Source organism: Drosophila ficusphila, unplaced genomic scaffold (genome assembly GCF_018152265.1).
Source record: "Drosophila ficusphila isolate 14025-0441.05 unplaced genomic scaffold, ASM1815226v1 contig_106, whole genome shotgun sequence".
NCBI lineage: Eukaryota > Metazoa > Arthropoda > Insecta > Diptera > Drosophilidae > Drosophila > Drosophila ficusphila.
Window position 1 is genome coordinate 2907560 of NW_025063993.1, and position 15261 is coordinate 2922820.

The 15261-nt window shown below is 42.4% G+C and overlaps 4 protein-coding genes across 5 annotated transcripts; 2 read left to right on the forward strand and 2 right to left on the reverse strand.

The window, feature by feature from the left end:
• The first annotated feature begins 299 nt into the window (after nt 1–299).
• LOC108088894 (trafficking protein particle complex subunit 8) lies at nt 300–5487 on the forward strand. Its single transcript, XM_017186893.1, has 8 exons — nt 300–523; nt 913–1074; nt 1133–2057; nt 2140–2388; nt 2451–2913; nt 3016–3928; nt 3984–4409; nt 4640–5487. Exons 1-8 carry the CDS (start codon nt 358–360, stop codon nt 5293–5295), a joined length of 3960 nt encoding a protein of 1319 aa, XP_017042382.1. The 5' UTR covers nt 300–357; the 3' UTR covers nt 5296–5487.
• A 129-nt stretch (nt 5488–5616) lies between these two features.
• LOC108088895 (uncharacterized protein C1450.15) lies at nt 5617–6660 on the reverse strand. Its single transcript, XM_017186894.2, has one exon. It carries the CDS (start codon nt 6571–6573, stop codon nt 5863–5865), a length of 711 nt encoding a protein of 236 aa, XP_017042383.1. The 5' UTR covers nt 6574–6660; the 3' UTR covers nt 5617–5862.
• A 423-nt stretch (nt 6661–7083) lies between these two features.
• Nucleotides 7084–11623, forward strand: LOC108088882 (lon protease homolog, mitochondrial). 2 transcript variants are annotated; one of them, XM_017186877.2, is made up of 9 exons: nt 7084–7571; nt 8033–8282; nt 8347–8803; nt 8864–8993; nt 9051–9355; nt 9416–9838; nt 9900–10628; nt 11000–11189; nt 11252–11623. In XM_017186877.2, exons 1-9 carry the CDS (start codon nt 7224–7226, stop codon nt 11486–11488), a joined length of 3069 nt encoding a protein of 1022 aa, XP_017042366.1. In that variant the 5' UTR covers nt 7084–7223; the 3' UTR covers nt 11489–11623. The 2 variants fall into 2 exon arrangements, with proteins under 2 accessions (XP_017042366.1, XP_017042367.1); XM_017186878.2 differs by having other exon boundaries at nt 8401–8803.
• On the reverse strand, nt 11502–14314 carry LOC108088883 (venom protease). The gene is made up of 5 exons (XM_017186880.2): nt 13908–14314; nt 13594–13739; nt 13400–13536; nt 12100–12679; nt 11502–11914 (listed from the first exon to the last, which is right to left on the reverse strand). The coding sequence occupies exons 1-5, from the start codon at nt 13993–13995 to the stop codon at nt 11642–11644; spliced, it is 1224 nt and encodes a 407-aa protein (XP_017042369.1). The 5' UTR covers nt 13996–14314; the 3' UTR covers nt 11502–11641.
• Nucleotides 14315–15261: the final 947 nt, after the last annotated feature.

Below are 15261 nucleotides of genomic sequence, written 5' to 3' on the forward strand. Positions count from 1 at the left end.
GAATATAAATGTAAGTTTTCGGAATAAAATGTATTTCTCTTGGCTTTAAAATTTAAAATTGCAAGAAAATATAATTTATTCTTAATATATTTATTCTTCTTGTAGAAATATATTTAAACATAAGTCCTTTCAAGAAAATAATGTATATAATGTTGGCTATACGGTTTTCACATACTATTAAGGTATTACAAAAACTTTAAGAAACAAAGCTGACCAGCTGTTTTGAATGAGATATTTTATTCGACTTATGAAATAATCGATGCCAGAAAAATCTGCACTGAATCGATTTTAGTTCCATCTCTAGTGGCTCCCCCTAATTTGTGGTGTTCTTGGTTTTCCCTGTAAATAGTTGAAGTAATGCTGCACCTGACGGGTCAGAACTACAATGCGCGCGATATAATCCGGAACATTTTCTCGCCGCTGATCGGCGTGCTGTCCAGTCCGCAGGCGGACGAGATCTGTCACCGGAACAACCTCTCCTTCGTGGAGCTCCTGCAGCCGTTCGCAAAGTTGCCAAACGATGGTGAGTGGATGGGTGGATGTCAATGGGCAAATGAGTGAGGTAAACAAGACACAGCTGTGTCCAAAAAAGTAGTGCATCCAATAGAGCTCCATAACCGATTCGTCTTGGTTATTCAACATTTAGCAGAAAACAAAGAAACTATAAAGAAAAGGTTTTATCTGGTGGATATACAACTAACAACACAGTAGATGTATCGTATCCATTAGGAGAACATTAACATATGTAAATTGTTTTGATTAAAGTTATTACAGGACTAATTAGATATTAATACTTGCTTTGGATATTCACAATAGCTTAAATATAGCAAGCTTAAAAAAACCGAGTTCATTGGCAGGGCTATCCCATAGTCAACATATATATTTAATCTAAGTCATCATTATATCTTCCAGCTCACTTTCGTGACGTTTCCGGGACGAGTGTCTCAGTTCGTGGGCTTCGCCTTAACTTTTGTGATGTGGACTGGCGGCCGCCCCAAACGGTTTTGGCCAGGAAGATGCTCAATGAGTCGGTGTCCAATGCAAACAATGACAAAACTAGACTGGCTACTATAGGTAGGCTATCTGTTAACGCGATAGTACTTCTTTCTAACCACGTATTACATTTTTCAAGCTGACATCGACCTCGAGTTGCCCACCTCAGAACCTTGGTTCGAGCAATGGCGCGAGACTTTTTTGACTGTGCAATTCCCGGCGGATCATGAGTTCACCCGCCACTTACTGAGCTGCTTGCTGGTATTGTCCAGCGCTGATCCACAGATCGTGGAGACGGCCCACAAACTGGGACAACGAGTGCAGCAGATGCAAAGCATCACGCCTCAAAAGCTGCCTAAGTGGTTCCACCCCACCGAAGTGCTTAATAGTTACGTGGTGCTGCACGAGGCTAGCCAGGGGGATTTGTCAAAAGCGCAGCAAGGCTTCGAGCTGCTGAGGTCCACCTTTGGAGACAGCAAGTGCTTCCTGGTGTCCATCAACTCGTTGGATGGGCAGAGTGCCGCAGAGGTTCCGGATCATTGGGCAACATTTATCAAAAGGCAACCAAAAAGTGATGCTAATCTACCTTCGACGGATTTAAGTGCACCGAAATCGCCACAGGAAGCCGTTTCCGTCATCACCATGCCTGCCATGCAGATGTCACAGCTACTGGATGGAGCCAATGCTCAAGAAAGCGATCTGGCCATGCTGCATCCACTGAGCCCCATGCAGGAGAGTGCCACAGAGGCAATTAATTCAAAGTTTAGCATAAGCAGCGAAAGCATCGCCTCCCAAACCATCAATCCGAATGTGTGGGCAAATGAGTTGGAAGCGGATGCCCCGCACGGCGTATGTCTGACCAGTCGGGACATTGATAACCTTCGGCACTTTGTGCAAGACTATGCTGTGCGTGCTTTGATACCGTATATTGAGCATTTGGTGGCTATTCTCGCTGAGGGAGTGACCAACAAAAAGGGCGTCAGCAAATCCCTCCTAAGCGCCACCAAACGGTGGTTTGTCACTAGCAAGCCCGGAGCAGGAGCAAACAATCAAAATGCAGTCATGTAAGACATAAAGCTTGATTTAATATTTTTTTAAATATTTTGTTTTTAAATATACACCACTAATTATTTTATTTGATTTCAGCTACACCAACGAATCTGCAGAGCTTCAAACTAGGAAGTTGGGCGACCTTTACTTTATGTTTGGCCACTACAATTTGGCTTTTCAAGCTTACCATCAAGCTAAACGAGATTTTAATGCAGACTCTGCCTGGCAGTACTATGCAGGAGCCTTGGAAATGGCTGCTTTATCTGCCTTCATGTTGGGCACAGCCCAGCGAAAGACCTATGACTATATGGAAGATGCGATCGTGTGTTACCTTACAGTGTGCAAGTGAGATATCTGTGAAATTTCATTAACGTCTCTTGCAATTTTTGATAATTTTGTTGTTGCAGATTGCAGCAATTCGCCACAAGAGCAACACTCTTGAGCATGGAATGTCTGAAAACAGCGCGACTATATAGCGAAGTGGCCAAGCAATTAATTCGCATGACCAATGAGGAATCAGATCTTCGCTCAGCTCTGTTGCTTGAGCAGGCAGCCTACTGTTTCTTGGTGACCCAACCGCCCATGCACAGAAAGTATGCCTTTCATATTGTGCTGGCCGGAAATCGTTATTCTCGCGCTGGTCAACGAAAGCATGCGTATCGTTGCTACCGTCAGGCCTATCAGGTCTTCCAGAGGCGCGAGTGGAGTTTGGCTGAGGATCACATTCAATATACGGTGGCTAAGCAGGCCTACATGCTGAAGCAACTCGATGAGGCCAGTCGTTCCTTTGCTCACTTATTGAGACCTGGAAGCCTTCAAAGTGCGCAACAGCAGAGCAGCTTTCTGAAGGAGTACATTCAAACACAGAATGTAAGTTCTTCTCCATTATATCAATGAAATACTAGTTTTAAAGTTACTGTTATCAAATTTTTTAAACCATCTTATTCCAATGTCTTTTATATACTTTCTTAGGAACTCTTGAAGCGCAGTCCTGAATTGGGATTGCTACCACACGCTTTACCCCAAGTAGTGCAATCTTCCGTTCGAGTTCTTACCCTAGTGCAATCACCATCGGCTCTGGCACCACAAGTGCCGGCCACAAACATAGACATAAATTCTAACCTGACCGCAGATGAGTCTATTTGGAACAAGATAGAAGAAATGCTCGTCATTACGGCTGCCAATAATAAGCCGTTTGTGTTTAAGCCCTCAAGATATTTGTTCACCAAACAGCAGCCTGCAATGGAAACTCCAATCGCAGTGCAGGGTGAACCCATAGAGCTGGCTGTGACCCTTTCCAATAGCGTTCGATGTGGGATAGTTCTCTCTGAAATCGATATACTGTGGAAACTAACATTAGATAATGAGGAGGTCCTCTCCAACGCCTGCATTTATGGAGAATCGTCGGATAGTGCCAGCAAAATAGCTGTTGGAGCTGCAATTAAAACAAGTTGTGTGGCTTCAATTAAACTAGCCGAACAGGCTGAGGAAACTTTGCACTTCAAACTGACTCCTAAGTTGACTGGACGCCTTAATGTTCTTGGAGTGGTTTGTCGAGTAGCAGCCAGTGCGGAACCAGCCGCTAGTCTGCTAGGTACCTTGCAGTTCGAGACGCAAAAAATCCGACCCAACAATGCCAAGCAATCCTCGCAGACTGTTTTGGACAATAGATTAACTATAAAGTTGATTCCCCAACTGCCCGCCATGAATGTTAGCTTTAGTCCTGTTCCCAGTCGACTTTTAGCTGGTGAAATTGTACCCGTTTCGGTAACACTACGGAATTTAGGGATCACTCCGATAGGGGAGATTTACTTAGGATGCGACAATCCGCGCTGTGTGTCCCTCTTGGATCAGAACAGTCAAATGTCGCTGGCTATGATGAGTTGTGAGTAAATAATAACTGGCATTTTTGAAATTATTTAAAATATCAAACTTTTTAGCCCTTCGCAATCTGTCTAATGACAAACTCGTAAAGGACAAAGAAATCCGTGGACAACGGGTTTACAAACTGCTTCAACGCCCAGGGCAGGCTGCGCTTGATGCCCAGCAGGTTCAAACAATATCCATGTGGTTGCAGGCTCCCCACCAGGCTGGACCCTTTACCCTTCGTCTACTCTTCTATTACTCTATACCAGTGGGAACAAATGCTCACTTACGGTATCGATTGGTTCGGCACATTTGGCAGCTGGAAGTAGAGAGCTGTCTGCAGGCTGAATCCACTTGTGTGGTGAGCAATGCCGTGACCAACGAACTGGGTCTTGATGTGAACGTAAGAAACCAGCATGCAGTTGATGGAACCGAGGTTTACATCAACTCGATTTCCTTGTACTCCAAGGAATTTGATTTGAACCCACATAAACTACACAGTAAGTGATCTCTACTAATATGAATATTTTCTGGGGTGCTGAATCTAAACAAAAAATAATTTCAGTTAAAAATTTCTCAAGCTTATTATTATTTTGCAACTAAGTTCAAACAACTTCTTTGAACATCTAACATAAATGGATCTACTTCATATTTATGCTTTAGTACAACACCACCGAAAAAGACTTTGTTGTGACACCTAGAAATTCATCTATACGTATTTTATTTTTAGTAATGAACAGCATGGGTGTCAGCCCGGGACAGGCGGAAGCACAGTGCCTCAAGTCTTCCATATGCTGCAACTTCCAGTGTCGCTTGCAGGAGAGGACAAAAAAAGAAGATTTTCAAGACATTCCATCGATCAAAACCTTGCTGCAATCGCGACTTTCTCATTTGAAAATAATGCCTGCGCAGCACGCCCAACAGGTAGAGCAGACTATGCCCGCGATACAAGAGCCGTATAGCTTCCTTACCAATGAGGAGACGGTGTATTTTAATACTAACATCTCTACGGAGGAGTTCAACGCAAGCATCGCTGCCTATGTGCCGCACGCCACTCTGGCTATAAGTTGGAGTGCCTTAGTGGCCAGAGAGGAGGGTCAACGGCTGGCCAGTGGCTTGCATTTCATAAAGCTTTATAAAATTTTTGAGACAGGCCACTGCCCGGCAGCGCCAATGGGAGCTTTTCTTCGGAGAAGACCGTCTTCCGACGACTCCACAGATAGTCGACGGGAGTTCCCACTACCTGAGGAAGCAATCAACAATGAGGAGGCCTGCCAACCTCTGGCTGACGCCGATGAAGAGGACTACTGGGAGCCCAATGATAACTATGTCGGCCAACGGTGTCTATTGGAGGATGAGACTTTTGTGATGGCTGTTAAAGCTTAAATCTGTCGTCAACTTGCGTCTGTAAATCACTACATGCCATCTGTTGAGATCGGTTAAGATGCTTTAATATGGTTTCCTCATTTATCATTAACTTGGGGTAGCAGAGTTCGATTATAATAGTTTATCCTTGAGAAATATTTTTCTGATCAGCATTCACGGTCTGAATAAAATCATTATTTCACAAACTTAAAATATCCAAGGTTCCCTCATTTCTGAAAATCAAAATTGGAACCAATTTGGGTTATAGCTTAAAATTATAAGAATTTAATAGTGCAATCATAATTAGTTTGCAAGGAATCTGAAGGTCTTTAAAGCTTGTGATTAAATTTATAATTTGTTAGTTTATTAATTGATTGATTTAGAAAAAGAATTCAATAATATGTATTACACTCTAGTAAAATGCTTAAACATGTAACATTAAAGTGTTAATTGCTTTTTGGTAATTTCTAAGCTGCTGACTAGACGAGATGATGACGTGGTTCTTAATAGATGATTGGAATTCGTGTGGATTTCAGTGGCAGCGCAACGTAATAATCTTGGTGGCAGGATTAATAGCTTTTATTATGCTTAAGTTCGTTTTTTTGTCATGTAAACACGGGCTGTGGCGTAGAGTACGTGCGTACAGGCGTATATGTTGCCCAAGGCGCTTCCTAAAAGAGCTCCAATCACGTTCGGAATCGGATAGGCCTGCCACTCGCGGCCCCAGTCGAGAGGCGCAACCACACTCCCTGCCCAGGCGCCCAAAATCCCACCCAGCGCATTATACTTGAACAGATTCAGCGCCGTGTCCTCGCACTTGGTCACAAAATCGGGTTTCTCGCAGAAGCACACTTGGAGGGCTCCTCCACCCCCGAGCAGGAAAACAGTGGGGGAGACTGTTAGCAGGGTCATCAGTAAGGCTAGGACAAAGGTCTGCTCGTAGTTGCCCAGCACAGGGGCTCCCAAAATAATGCAGATGAAGGCGTAGAGTAGCGTGCACAGAAACTGAAGGGTGAATCCGCCCAGGAGCTCCCGCGGCGTGAAGTACGAGGCCTTTTTCTGGCGCTGTTTGACGGTTAGAACACCATCCTCCACCCGTCCATAAAATCGGGCCAATACAACTTTTAGCAGCTCTCCGAGAAAAACTATCGGGACAACCAACGAGTCCCAGAAGCTGCCAAGATGTGCCCAATTCCGGCGATACTGCATGTAGGCCATGCAGATCAGGATGGTGGCCAAACTGAGGGACACGTGGAAGAGCTGGTGCTTGGTCTTTTGTTGGTCAAATCGGGAAACCATGATTAAATGCAGTTAAATCTAAATTTTACAATCTTTGCCGTCTTTCTGACTGCCGTTTGATTTTTGCCGATTATCAACACTAATTCTACAGTGGGTTGACACATGAACATTTAATAAAAAGCAATACAAATCAATTTTGCAGTTTTGGACAAACACGAATTTCAAATAATGGGGTACTCTACATTAATACTGGCCAGTATATTCTAAAAACACAACAAAAAAATTTTTATTCCGATAGTATTTAGGTAAAGTGGTAAGGTGAGTTTTATTTTTCAATCATTCTTATGGTAGCATATACAAATAAATACAAATTTGGTAGTTTTAGTAAGTCGCCTAAAAACTGAGAACCTAGAATAACAGATGGACCTGCGCATACATGTCTTAATATGCTCACTTGATGCTGGTCAAAAGCATTTATTGAGTCGGTACCACTGCATTGCAAACTTCTGACTAAAATTATAAAACCCTCTGCAATGTTACTAAGATGGTCACACAGTGCAGTAGTACCAGAAATCGTTTGGCAACACTGCCAGCAGCTGTCATTTCACCAGCCGTCACATAATCACTCCTCACACATTTGGACTGCAAATTGTTTTTTTTACCATTTCTAGATATTTCTAAGTAAATTGCGAGTGGGAATTGTCATCGAAATGCTAGCCCGCGCTATTCGAGTGCGTCCCTTGATGCGGGGCATCGCCTCGACGTCGGTGTGGACACGAAACCGTCCCGCCCAGAGTTCCCTGATGCAGTACTGCCGGGATCGGGCAACGCGCCTTCAGCGATTTCATGGAGCCAATTTAATGGTGCAGCGCTTCTACAGCCGCAAAAGGGACGATTCCGACGAGGACATGATGTCGGAGGGCCACGGCCCTGAGCTGATGTCTGACCGAGATCCCCAGCTGCCGGCTACGGTGGCGGTGCCGGATGTCTGGCCACATGTCCCGCTGCTGGCCATGCGCAAGAATCCCCTCTTTCCGCGCTTCATGAAGATTGTGGAGGTAAAGTTATTTCGTCTCTGAAGAAAGTAGTTGATCATAGAATTCCGAAACAGTCTTAAAATTCTAATTTGTCAACAGAAGTACTTGAATTGTAGATGTATGCTTTGTCAATGATGGAAAGACGCTAGCTAACTAAATTTCAGAAACCTTTAAGTTGTTTTAAGTTTATAGTAAATTTATTAAGAATTAAAAGCCGACCTGGGTTATTGAAGTGAAATTTAGAAAACCCGCTTTCTTATCTGTTTTTAAAGATGTTCTAGAAAGAGCTAGATAAGTAGAGTAGATTAAATTGTAGAAACAATAAAAGCGTCCCAATGCTCTTTGGGCGTTAATGGCTTTAAAATCATATTAAAAAAATGGTCTTATTAATGTAACAGATAAAAAGAAAATATTCAAAGTTAGCTTAACTGATCTTTATAAAAAAAAACATATACTAATTTACAAAATTTAACGGTTTGCAGGTATCCAATCCTATAATCATGGACCTGCTGCGTCGTAAAGTAAAGCTAAATCAACCTTATGTGGGCGTGTTTCTCAAGAAATCTGATGGCGAGGAGGAACTCATTCACAATTTAAATGATGTCTACAGCCTCGGCACATTTGCACAAATCCAGGAGCTACAAGATCTGGGAGACAAGTTGCGCATGGTTGTGGTGGCCCACCGGCGCATTCGGATCACAGGTCAGGTGGTCGAGGATGTGCCCAAACCCGGTAAGCTTTTTAATCAGACACACACTAAGCGCCCAACTGTTGTGACATATGTTTCTGCTCTTAGTGAAAATGACAACTTTGCATTATCCACTATTTAATGTTAAATTACAAATCCCAGCTGAAGATCAAACGACTGATCAAGCGGAGGTGGCGCCAGTGAAATCCAGGTCCGAGGCAACCCGAAAGCCTCGTGGCCGGGTTCCCAGAAGCCGGGCTGGAAAATTACGCGAGTCGGCGGCCGCTGAGGAAATTGTTCAAGCTCAGACTCTAGAACCGCCTCTAAAATCAGGCCAAGTCGAGTCTATAAGTTCGCCCAAGCCTCCCACGGAAGGAAAAAAAGTAGAGGCCGAAGGCGCTGCAGAAGGTGCTTCTGAGTCCGCGCAAAGCGCCCCTCCTGTTCTCATTGTAGAAGTAGAGAATGTAAAGCAGCCAATTTACAAACAAACTGAAGAGGTCAAGGCGTTGACCCAGGAGATCATTAAGACTCTACGGGATATCATCACAATGAATCCCTTGTATAGGTACCCCCACAAGACTTTGATTACTTTTTATGTTTATCTAACTTATACACATTATTTCAGAGAGAGTCTCCAGCAGATGCTGCATCAAAACCAACGCGTAGTCGACAATCCTATTTACCTATGTGATTTAGGTGCTTCACTTTCCGCTGGAGAGCCAGCTGAACTCCAAAAGATTCTTGAGGAAACGGATGTAATTTTGTTTATACCTAAGCACAAGAAACATTTTAAACAGGCTACTTCATTTTAGATACCAGAACGCCTGCAGCTGGCCCTTACTCTGCTAAAAAAAGAATTGGAACTGTCGAGGCTGCAACAAAAAATTGGACGCGAAGTGGAGGAGAAGGTCAAACAGCAGCACCGAAAATATATACTTCAAGAACAGCTGAAGGTTATCAAAAAAGAACTCGGAATCGAAAAAGATGACAAGGATGCTATAGGTGAAAAGTATCGCGAAAAACTGAAAGATAAGGTCGTTCCCGAAAGTATAATGACAGTAATTGACGAAGAGCTGACCAAACTGAACTTCCTGGAGAGCCACAGCTCTGAGTTTAAGTAAGAACCTCTAATTAATTAGGTTTTACTATCTTATAACTTATATCCCTTTGTGTCTAGCGTTACCCGCAATTACCTCGACTGGCTTACCTCTCTGCCCTGGGGCGTTATAAGTACCGAGAATCTCTGCCTGGAGAAAGCGACTGAGATTCTGAACAATGATCACTATGGCATGGAAGATATTAAGAAGCGTATTTTGGAGTTCATTGCCGTCAGCTCCCTGAAGGGCACCACGCAGGGCAAGATCCTGTGCTTTCATGGGCCTCCTGGTGTGGGAAAGACAAGCATAGCCAAGTCCATTGCTCGCGCCTTGAACCGAGAGTATTTCCGCTTCAGCGTGGGAGGAATGACGGACGTAGCTGAAATCAAGGGTCATCGCCGCACGTATGTGGGCGCTATGCCTGGTAAGCTGATTCAGTGCCTGAAGAAGACCAAGATAGAAAACCCCTTGGTGCTTATCGATGAGGTCGATAAGATCGGCAAGTAAGTTAAAGTTGAAGCCTCAGACTCGAAGAAATTTAATTAATAAGAAATTATCCTTTAGAGGATACCAGGGAGATCCCAGCTCTGCTTTGCTCGAGCTCCTCGACCCTGAGCAGAATGCCAATTTCTTGGATCACTATCTGGATGTGCCAGTGGACCTCTCTCGAGTACTTTTTATTTGCACAGCCAACGTTATCGACACCATCCCTGAGCCTTTAAGGGATCGCATGGAGTTGATCGAGATGTCTGGTTATGTTGCCGAGGAAAAGATCGCCATCGCACGACAGTACCTAATGCCTCAGGCCATGAAGGACTGCGGCCTAACGGATAAGCAGATTAACATTACCGAAGATGCCTTAAATATGCTCATCCGCAGTTATTGTCGGGAATCCGGTGTGCGAAATCTGCAGAAGCATATCGAGAAAGTTATTCGCAAGGTGGCCTTCCGACTGGTGAAGAAGGAGGGCGAGCACTTCCCCGTGAACGCTGATAACCTGACCACATTCCTGGGCAAGCAGATCTTCAGCTCAGATCGCATGTACGCCACCACACCGGTAGGCGTGGTAATGGGCTTGGCCTGGACGGCCATGGGGGGCTCTTCACTCTATATCGAAACCTCCAGGCGCCACATACGACATTCGGAAAAAACAGATGCGACTTCTGCCAGTGGAACTCTACACATCACCGGCAATCTGGGAGATGTCATGAAGGAATCGGCCCAAATAGCCTTAACTGTAGCACGAAACTTTTTGAACACGATTGATCCTAAGAATTTATTCTTGGAGCAGGAGTAAGTTTTGATTTTAAGTTATTTTTTTTTATGTAGTTGAGTAACCTAACTTTGGTTTTCGAATAAGTGTCTTTACCACTAATTTAGTCTAGTTTCAAAAAGACGTTAATTTTCTTAACATTTTGCATAGCTCAGTTAAATTTAATTTTATAAATGGTAAATCTCTGAAGCCTTTAAAATGTACTTTCTGCTTTTTATGATCGTCAAGATTATTAAAACTAAAAGGACAGGTGGTTTTGTATTGGGCAGTTTCAAGTGATACCCATACAGCGCTAGCTTAAGCATGAAAACATTTGTGATTTTAAATACCAACCAGGGTTCATATTATATTTTTTATATTGTATTATTATAATATTACATATTATTTACAGACACATTCATCTTCATGTTCCTGAAGGAGCCACACCGAAAGATGGTCCCAGTGCTGGAATTACCATCATCACAGCCTTGGTTTCTTTGGCCACTGGCAAGCCAGTGCGACAAGATGTGGCAATGACGGGTGAAGTGTCCCTGAAAGGAAAAGTGCTGACCGTGGGTGGCATCAAGGAGAAGACCATTGCAGTAAGTTAAAGAATGAACAAAAAAGGTTTTAGTATTTAATAATTCAATGCATATTAATCCAGGCCCGTCGAAGTGGAGTCAATTGTCTGATCCTGCCTGTGGATAACAAAAAAGACTTCGAGGAGTTACCCTCGTATATAACCGAGGGTCTAGAAGTACACTTCGCCACCACCTACGATGATGTCTACAAAATAGCCTTTGCCGATGCCACCGAAACGACTACCGACAACGTAGTGGAGCAGGAGCCATTGCAAAAGGTTTCCAGTGCGGCAGCCGCCAAGGCGTCGAAGCAGCCTTAATCGTATTCTTAGCTTGGGGGTTGTACGGGTGTTCATAGTTTATTGATATCGATCGTTATCAGGTTAATTAGTGTATTTAGACCATAGCATTTGATAAACTAATGCCAAGTAAATTGAATGTACTGACGAACAGAAGCCAGAACTGCGTATACTTTAGACGTCTGCGTTGGCCAGAATCCAGTCCAGATAGCGATCCACACGCGTATAAATACCCGGACGTCCGCGCTCTCCGCAGCCGACGCCCCAGGACACGATGCCAATGGTAACCCAGCGTCGGTTGGGTAGCTGCACGAGCAGTGGACCTCCGCTATCTCCCTGACAGGAATCCTGACCGCCTTCTGGAAATCCCGCGCACATTGCGGTGTCCGGAACGTGCTGCACAAAGGACGCCCGGCAGTCAGACTGCTTCCACACCGGCAGGTTAACCTAAAGTCGTTAAAATATTTTTGTATTAAAATGAATCAATATTAGTTTGAACTTCCTATAAAAAAGAATATAGTCTTACAAAAGATGTCGTTGCCTAAAAAAGTTGGGAAACCATAAATTCAACAATGATATGGTTACGGAATAGTAATAAGCAATGTATATAAATAAACAGAATGTAGTCTTACCTCCATTAGGATGTTTGAATGAGGTCCGCCAAATTTCTGGGTGCCCCATCCGGTGACAATGGCATTCCTATCCGACCAGTCCTCGTTCACGGGCGGCATGCAAACTGGCCAGATGTATGTGTTGAACAGAGTGGCCCGATCGATTCTGACAATGGCAATATCATTGTCGTAGTTCTGCGGATTGTAATCGATGTGATGGACCATGTTGGCAATGCGGAAATCCCTCGCCCGCGTCTCGTTCAGCATATGCGTGTTGTACTCGCCCAGGCGAACGAAGATGTCCTGCTTGCTCTTCTTGTGGATGCAGTGGGCAGCAGTGAGGACATGACGGTCGGTGATCAGGACACCACCGCACCACACGAAGGGCAGCCCCTCCTGCAGCAGGGCAGCCATCCAGGGCCACTCGTCCGGCTCGGCAGGTCGTCCGCCGGTTAGCCGCGGGAACTGTCTGGAGGTTATCCCACAGCCGCGTTGCTCAGGCTGGTTGACGATGCGCGGCTCGTCCTGGTCCGGATTAGTCACGATCTGGGGACTAAAGCGGTTGCTGGTCGCCTGCTCTGTGCAACAAATGCCTATAGAACTGAGTTTAAAATATGTTATATTATTTCATATGCTTGAACATTTTTTTTAACAATGCGGACCCTAATTTTTTAATTTTAATTGACTCATTGACAGCCTTGCAGAGGCTATTATAATTTCAATCAGAAGTTAACAACGCAGTGAAGGTGAGGTGAGGTGTCTACCTCAGACACCATAAAGTATATATTATATAATATCTTCTTGATTATCATCACCGTTTGAATCGAACTAGACGTCTATTAGTCCCGCAGTTTAAAGCTATATCGATAAACATTTACCAAAGGTTGTATAGTAGTTGCACGCACTATACATATATGTTATGTAAGTCTAAAAGTCTATTGGACTATATCGGATAGCTCCCATAAGAGAGATCGAAACAAAAAATTATAACGTCGTTTTTCTTTATCTTTTAAGGATTCATTTTCATTCTATGACATAAAGCTCTCTTAAAATTATTAAATTCTTTCCATTTAGCAATTCATTTCAATTAAAGATATAAAACAATTATTTTCGTTTCTTACATTTAAGTTTTAATTGCAAACGTATACCAGCTTGGGATCGCCGCAGCTAGATTTTTTTCATGTTTTTGTATCTCAGTTAAATTATTTTATTTTATATTTTCAATGCTGCCTCAAAACTTTGCAAATATATCTTAAAGCTCGATAAAGTATTTTCAGATCGAACTTGCTTTGCAATTAATTTGTTATTAAAAGCCACATACCTCTTTTCAATAATACAAAGCTGGGAGACCAAACGCCAGACATCGTTTTTGAGTTCTGGCATGCGGCAGTAGATAATGTGGCGACACCGACCGGATTCCCCCAAAGGAGTACTGCACGGACCATAATCCTTGTTTTCCTGTGATTATTTAATTGTTTAATTGTAAACCTATAGAAGCATTCAAGAATAACCTACCAACAATTGCGAGGTTGGAGCCTGCCGCTTGTTAAGACGATGTTGAGACAGAAAATTCACGACCCCACTGCTATTTTGGTGGCTATAAAGAGCGTTTTCTGATTCGCCCCATTGGAACTCATCGTTATCTCTAAAGTCTAGTAGGTCTAAAAGTTTAAAAAGATTTTATTAACAGTGTAATGTTTAAATCTTAGGATATTCCTAAACGATTTTAAAATTTATTAATTTAAATTTTATTTGATTTTCAATAAATCCATAAATGTGTTATAAACTTTTTTTAATTTCAGAGGATATACTTTGATGTTTATGCTCACCTATGTATTCATTGGCAAATGTTTTTGCTAATGCCTGCTGCGAAATACAGCCTAATAAAGCCGAGAAAGCCCAAAGAAAGACCTTCATTTTAAAATATTTTGCAAATGCACTGGGATTTTATCTCGTTCCGCTTCCGTCGCCAGTTGAATGAGTTCTGATTTGCGAAATTCTCCAACAAACTTCTGCTCCGATATGGAAGCAAGCTGAGATCGGCTCAAATTACGATTTACCTTGGACACTGTTTTCGAACTTGTTCGTTGCGTTGACACTTTTGGTTTTCCCTGAATTACGAAGCGGCTCTCGGGCAAGTCGCTTGTATCTCAGTTCAGACAAAAGCTCTTTGGGACGGGAACCGTCACTTAAATAGTAAATATTATGAATACCAAAATAATCCGAGCACTTTTCGCTATTGGCTTATCACTAGTTTGGAAAGCGAGACACTGATATGCCGGTCCCCTTTAATGCTTATGAGCTTGGACCTAATTTCGTGTATTATCTCAATGTTGCTGACTTTTGTTTGGCAACATGTTTCCAGGCGCTGAAATTTGCCCATGATAATCCACTCCGATTCTCTGAGAAAAACGTGATGTGCATCGGTAACGATCCGGTTGGGTGGGTTTTGATTCCATAGAAGTAACATCTTCAAAATACTGAGGAAGATTTTATAACTACACAGCTTATTTCTCTACTTAATTGCCTTTTGACGCTTATACATCAAAACAGTAATAAATAAATTACATGCCAAAACCGGAATCGGAGAACAGTTTTGTCATACAAGATTTTAAGTTTCCTATTTGTATATATGTATATTGATCTATTATTATCAAATAATATATTTTCAGTAATATTATAACGAAATAGTTGTTATAATAGGTATGATAAATGAAATATTATTTACTGATCTCAAGCTCAATATTCATCTAAACTTGAGATAGTTATCAATGGTTTGCATCCTTTAATTTTTCATTTTGATTTGATTGCAAATAAAAGGACTTTTAGTCTTATACAATCATAGAATCTAAATTCAAACTAAAAACGATACATAAGGCATAGAAACAGTTTTTGTTGCAAAAACAAATAATAAATTAATACACGCTAAAAAATACAAAAGCATTGTCGAAAATCTAACAAACTCTCCCTTAAGTCTTTCTTAACCAGGACAACAGCAAAAATCAGCTAAACGTTGCTTAGATTATTTAATCTAGATTCTTCATTTAAAGTTATAGGTTTGAATTAGTTACAAAAAAATCCTTTTTCATTTGTAACTATTTAACGTATACACGAGCTGAAATTGAGCTCAGATATGTGTACAAGTATATAGGAAATATACAAGCAATTAAACTGTCATATCTC

What these genes read in the sequence shown, in the direction of transcription:
- LOC108088894 (XM_017186893.1), top strand. Translation starts at nt 358, where the DNA reads ATGCTGCACCTGACGGGTCAGAACTACAATGCGCGCGATATAATCCGG. An exon ending in CGCAAAGTTGCCAAACGATG is followed by an intron (nt 524 to 912) that starts GTGAGTGGATGG and finishes TATATCTTCCAG; the next exon opens with CTCACTTTCGTGACGTTTCC. An exon ending in GAACCCACATAAACTACACA is followed by an intron (nt 4,410 to 4,639) that starts GTAAGTGATCTC and finishes TTTTATTTTTAG; the next exon opens with TAATGAACAGCATGGGTGTC.
- LOC108088895 (XM_017186894.2), bottom strand. Translation starts at nt 6,573, where the DNA reads ATGGTTTCCCGATTTGACCAACAAAAGACCAAGCACCAGCTCTTCCAC.
- LOC108088882 (XM_017186877.2), top strand. Translation starts at nt 7,224, where the DNA reads ATGCTAGCCCGCGCTATTCGAGTGCGTCCCTTGATGCGGGGCATCGCC. An exon ending in AGATTCTTGAGGAAACGGAT is followed by an intron (nt 8,994 to 9,050) that starts GTAATTTTGTTT and finishes ACTTCATTTTAG; the next exon opens with ATACCAGAACGCCTGCAGCT. An exon ending in AGCCACAGCTCTGAGTTTAA is followed by an intron (nt 9,356 to 9,415) that starts GTAAGAACCTCT and finishes CTTTGTGTCTAG; the next exon opens with CGTTACCCGCAATTACCTCG.
- LOC108088883 (XM_017186880.2), bottom strand. Translation starts at nt 13,995, where the DNA reads ATGAAGGTCTTTCTTTGGGCTTTCTCGGCTTTATTAGGCTGTATTTCG. An exon ending in ATTTGCCAATGAATACATAG is followed by an intron (nt 13,740 to 13,907) that starts GTGAGCATAAAC and finishes TTAAACTTTTAG; the next exon opens with ACCTACTAGACTTTAGAGAT. An exon ending in ATTCAAACATCCTAATGGAG is followed by an intron (nt 11,915 to 12,099) that starts GTAAGACTACAT and finishes TAACGACTTTAG; the next exon opens with GTTAACCTGCCGGTGTGGAA.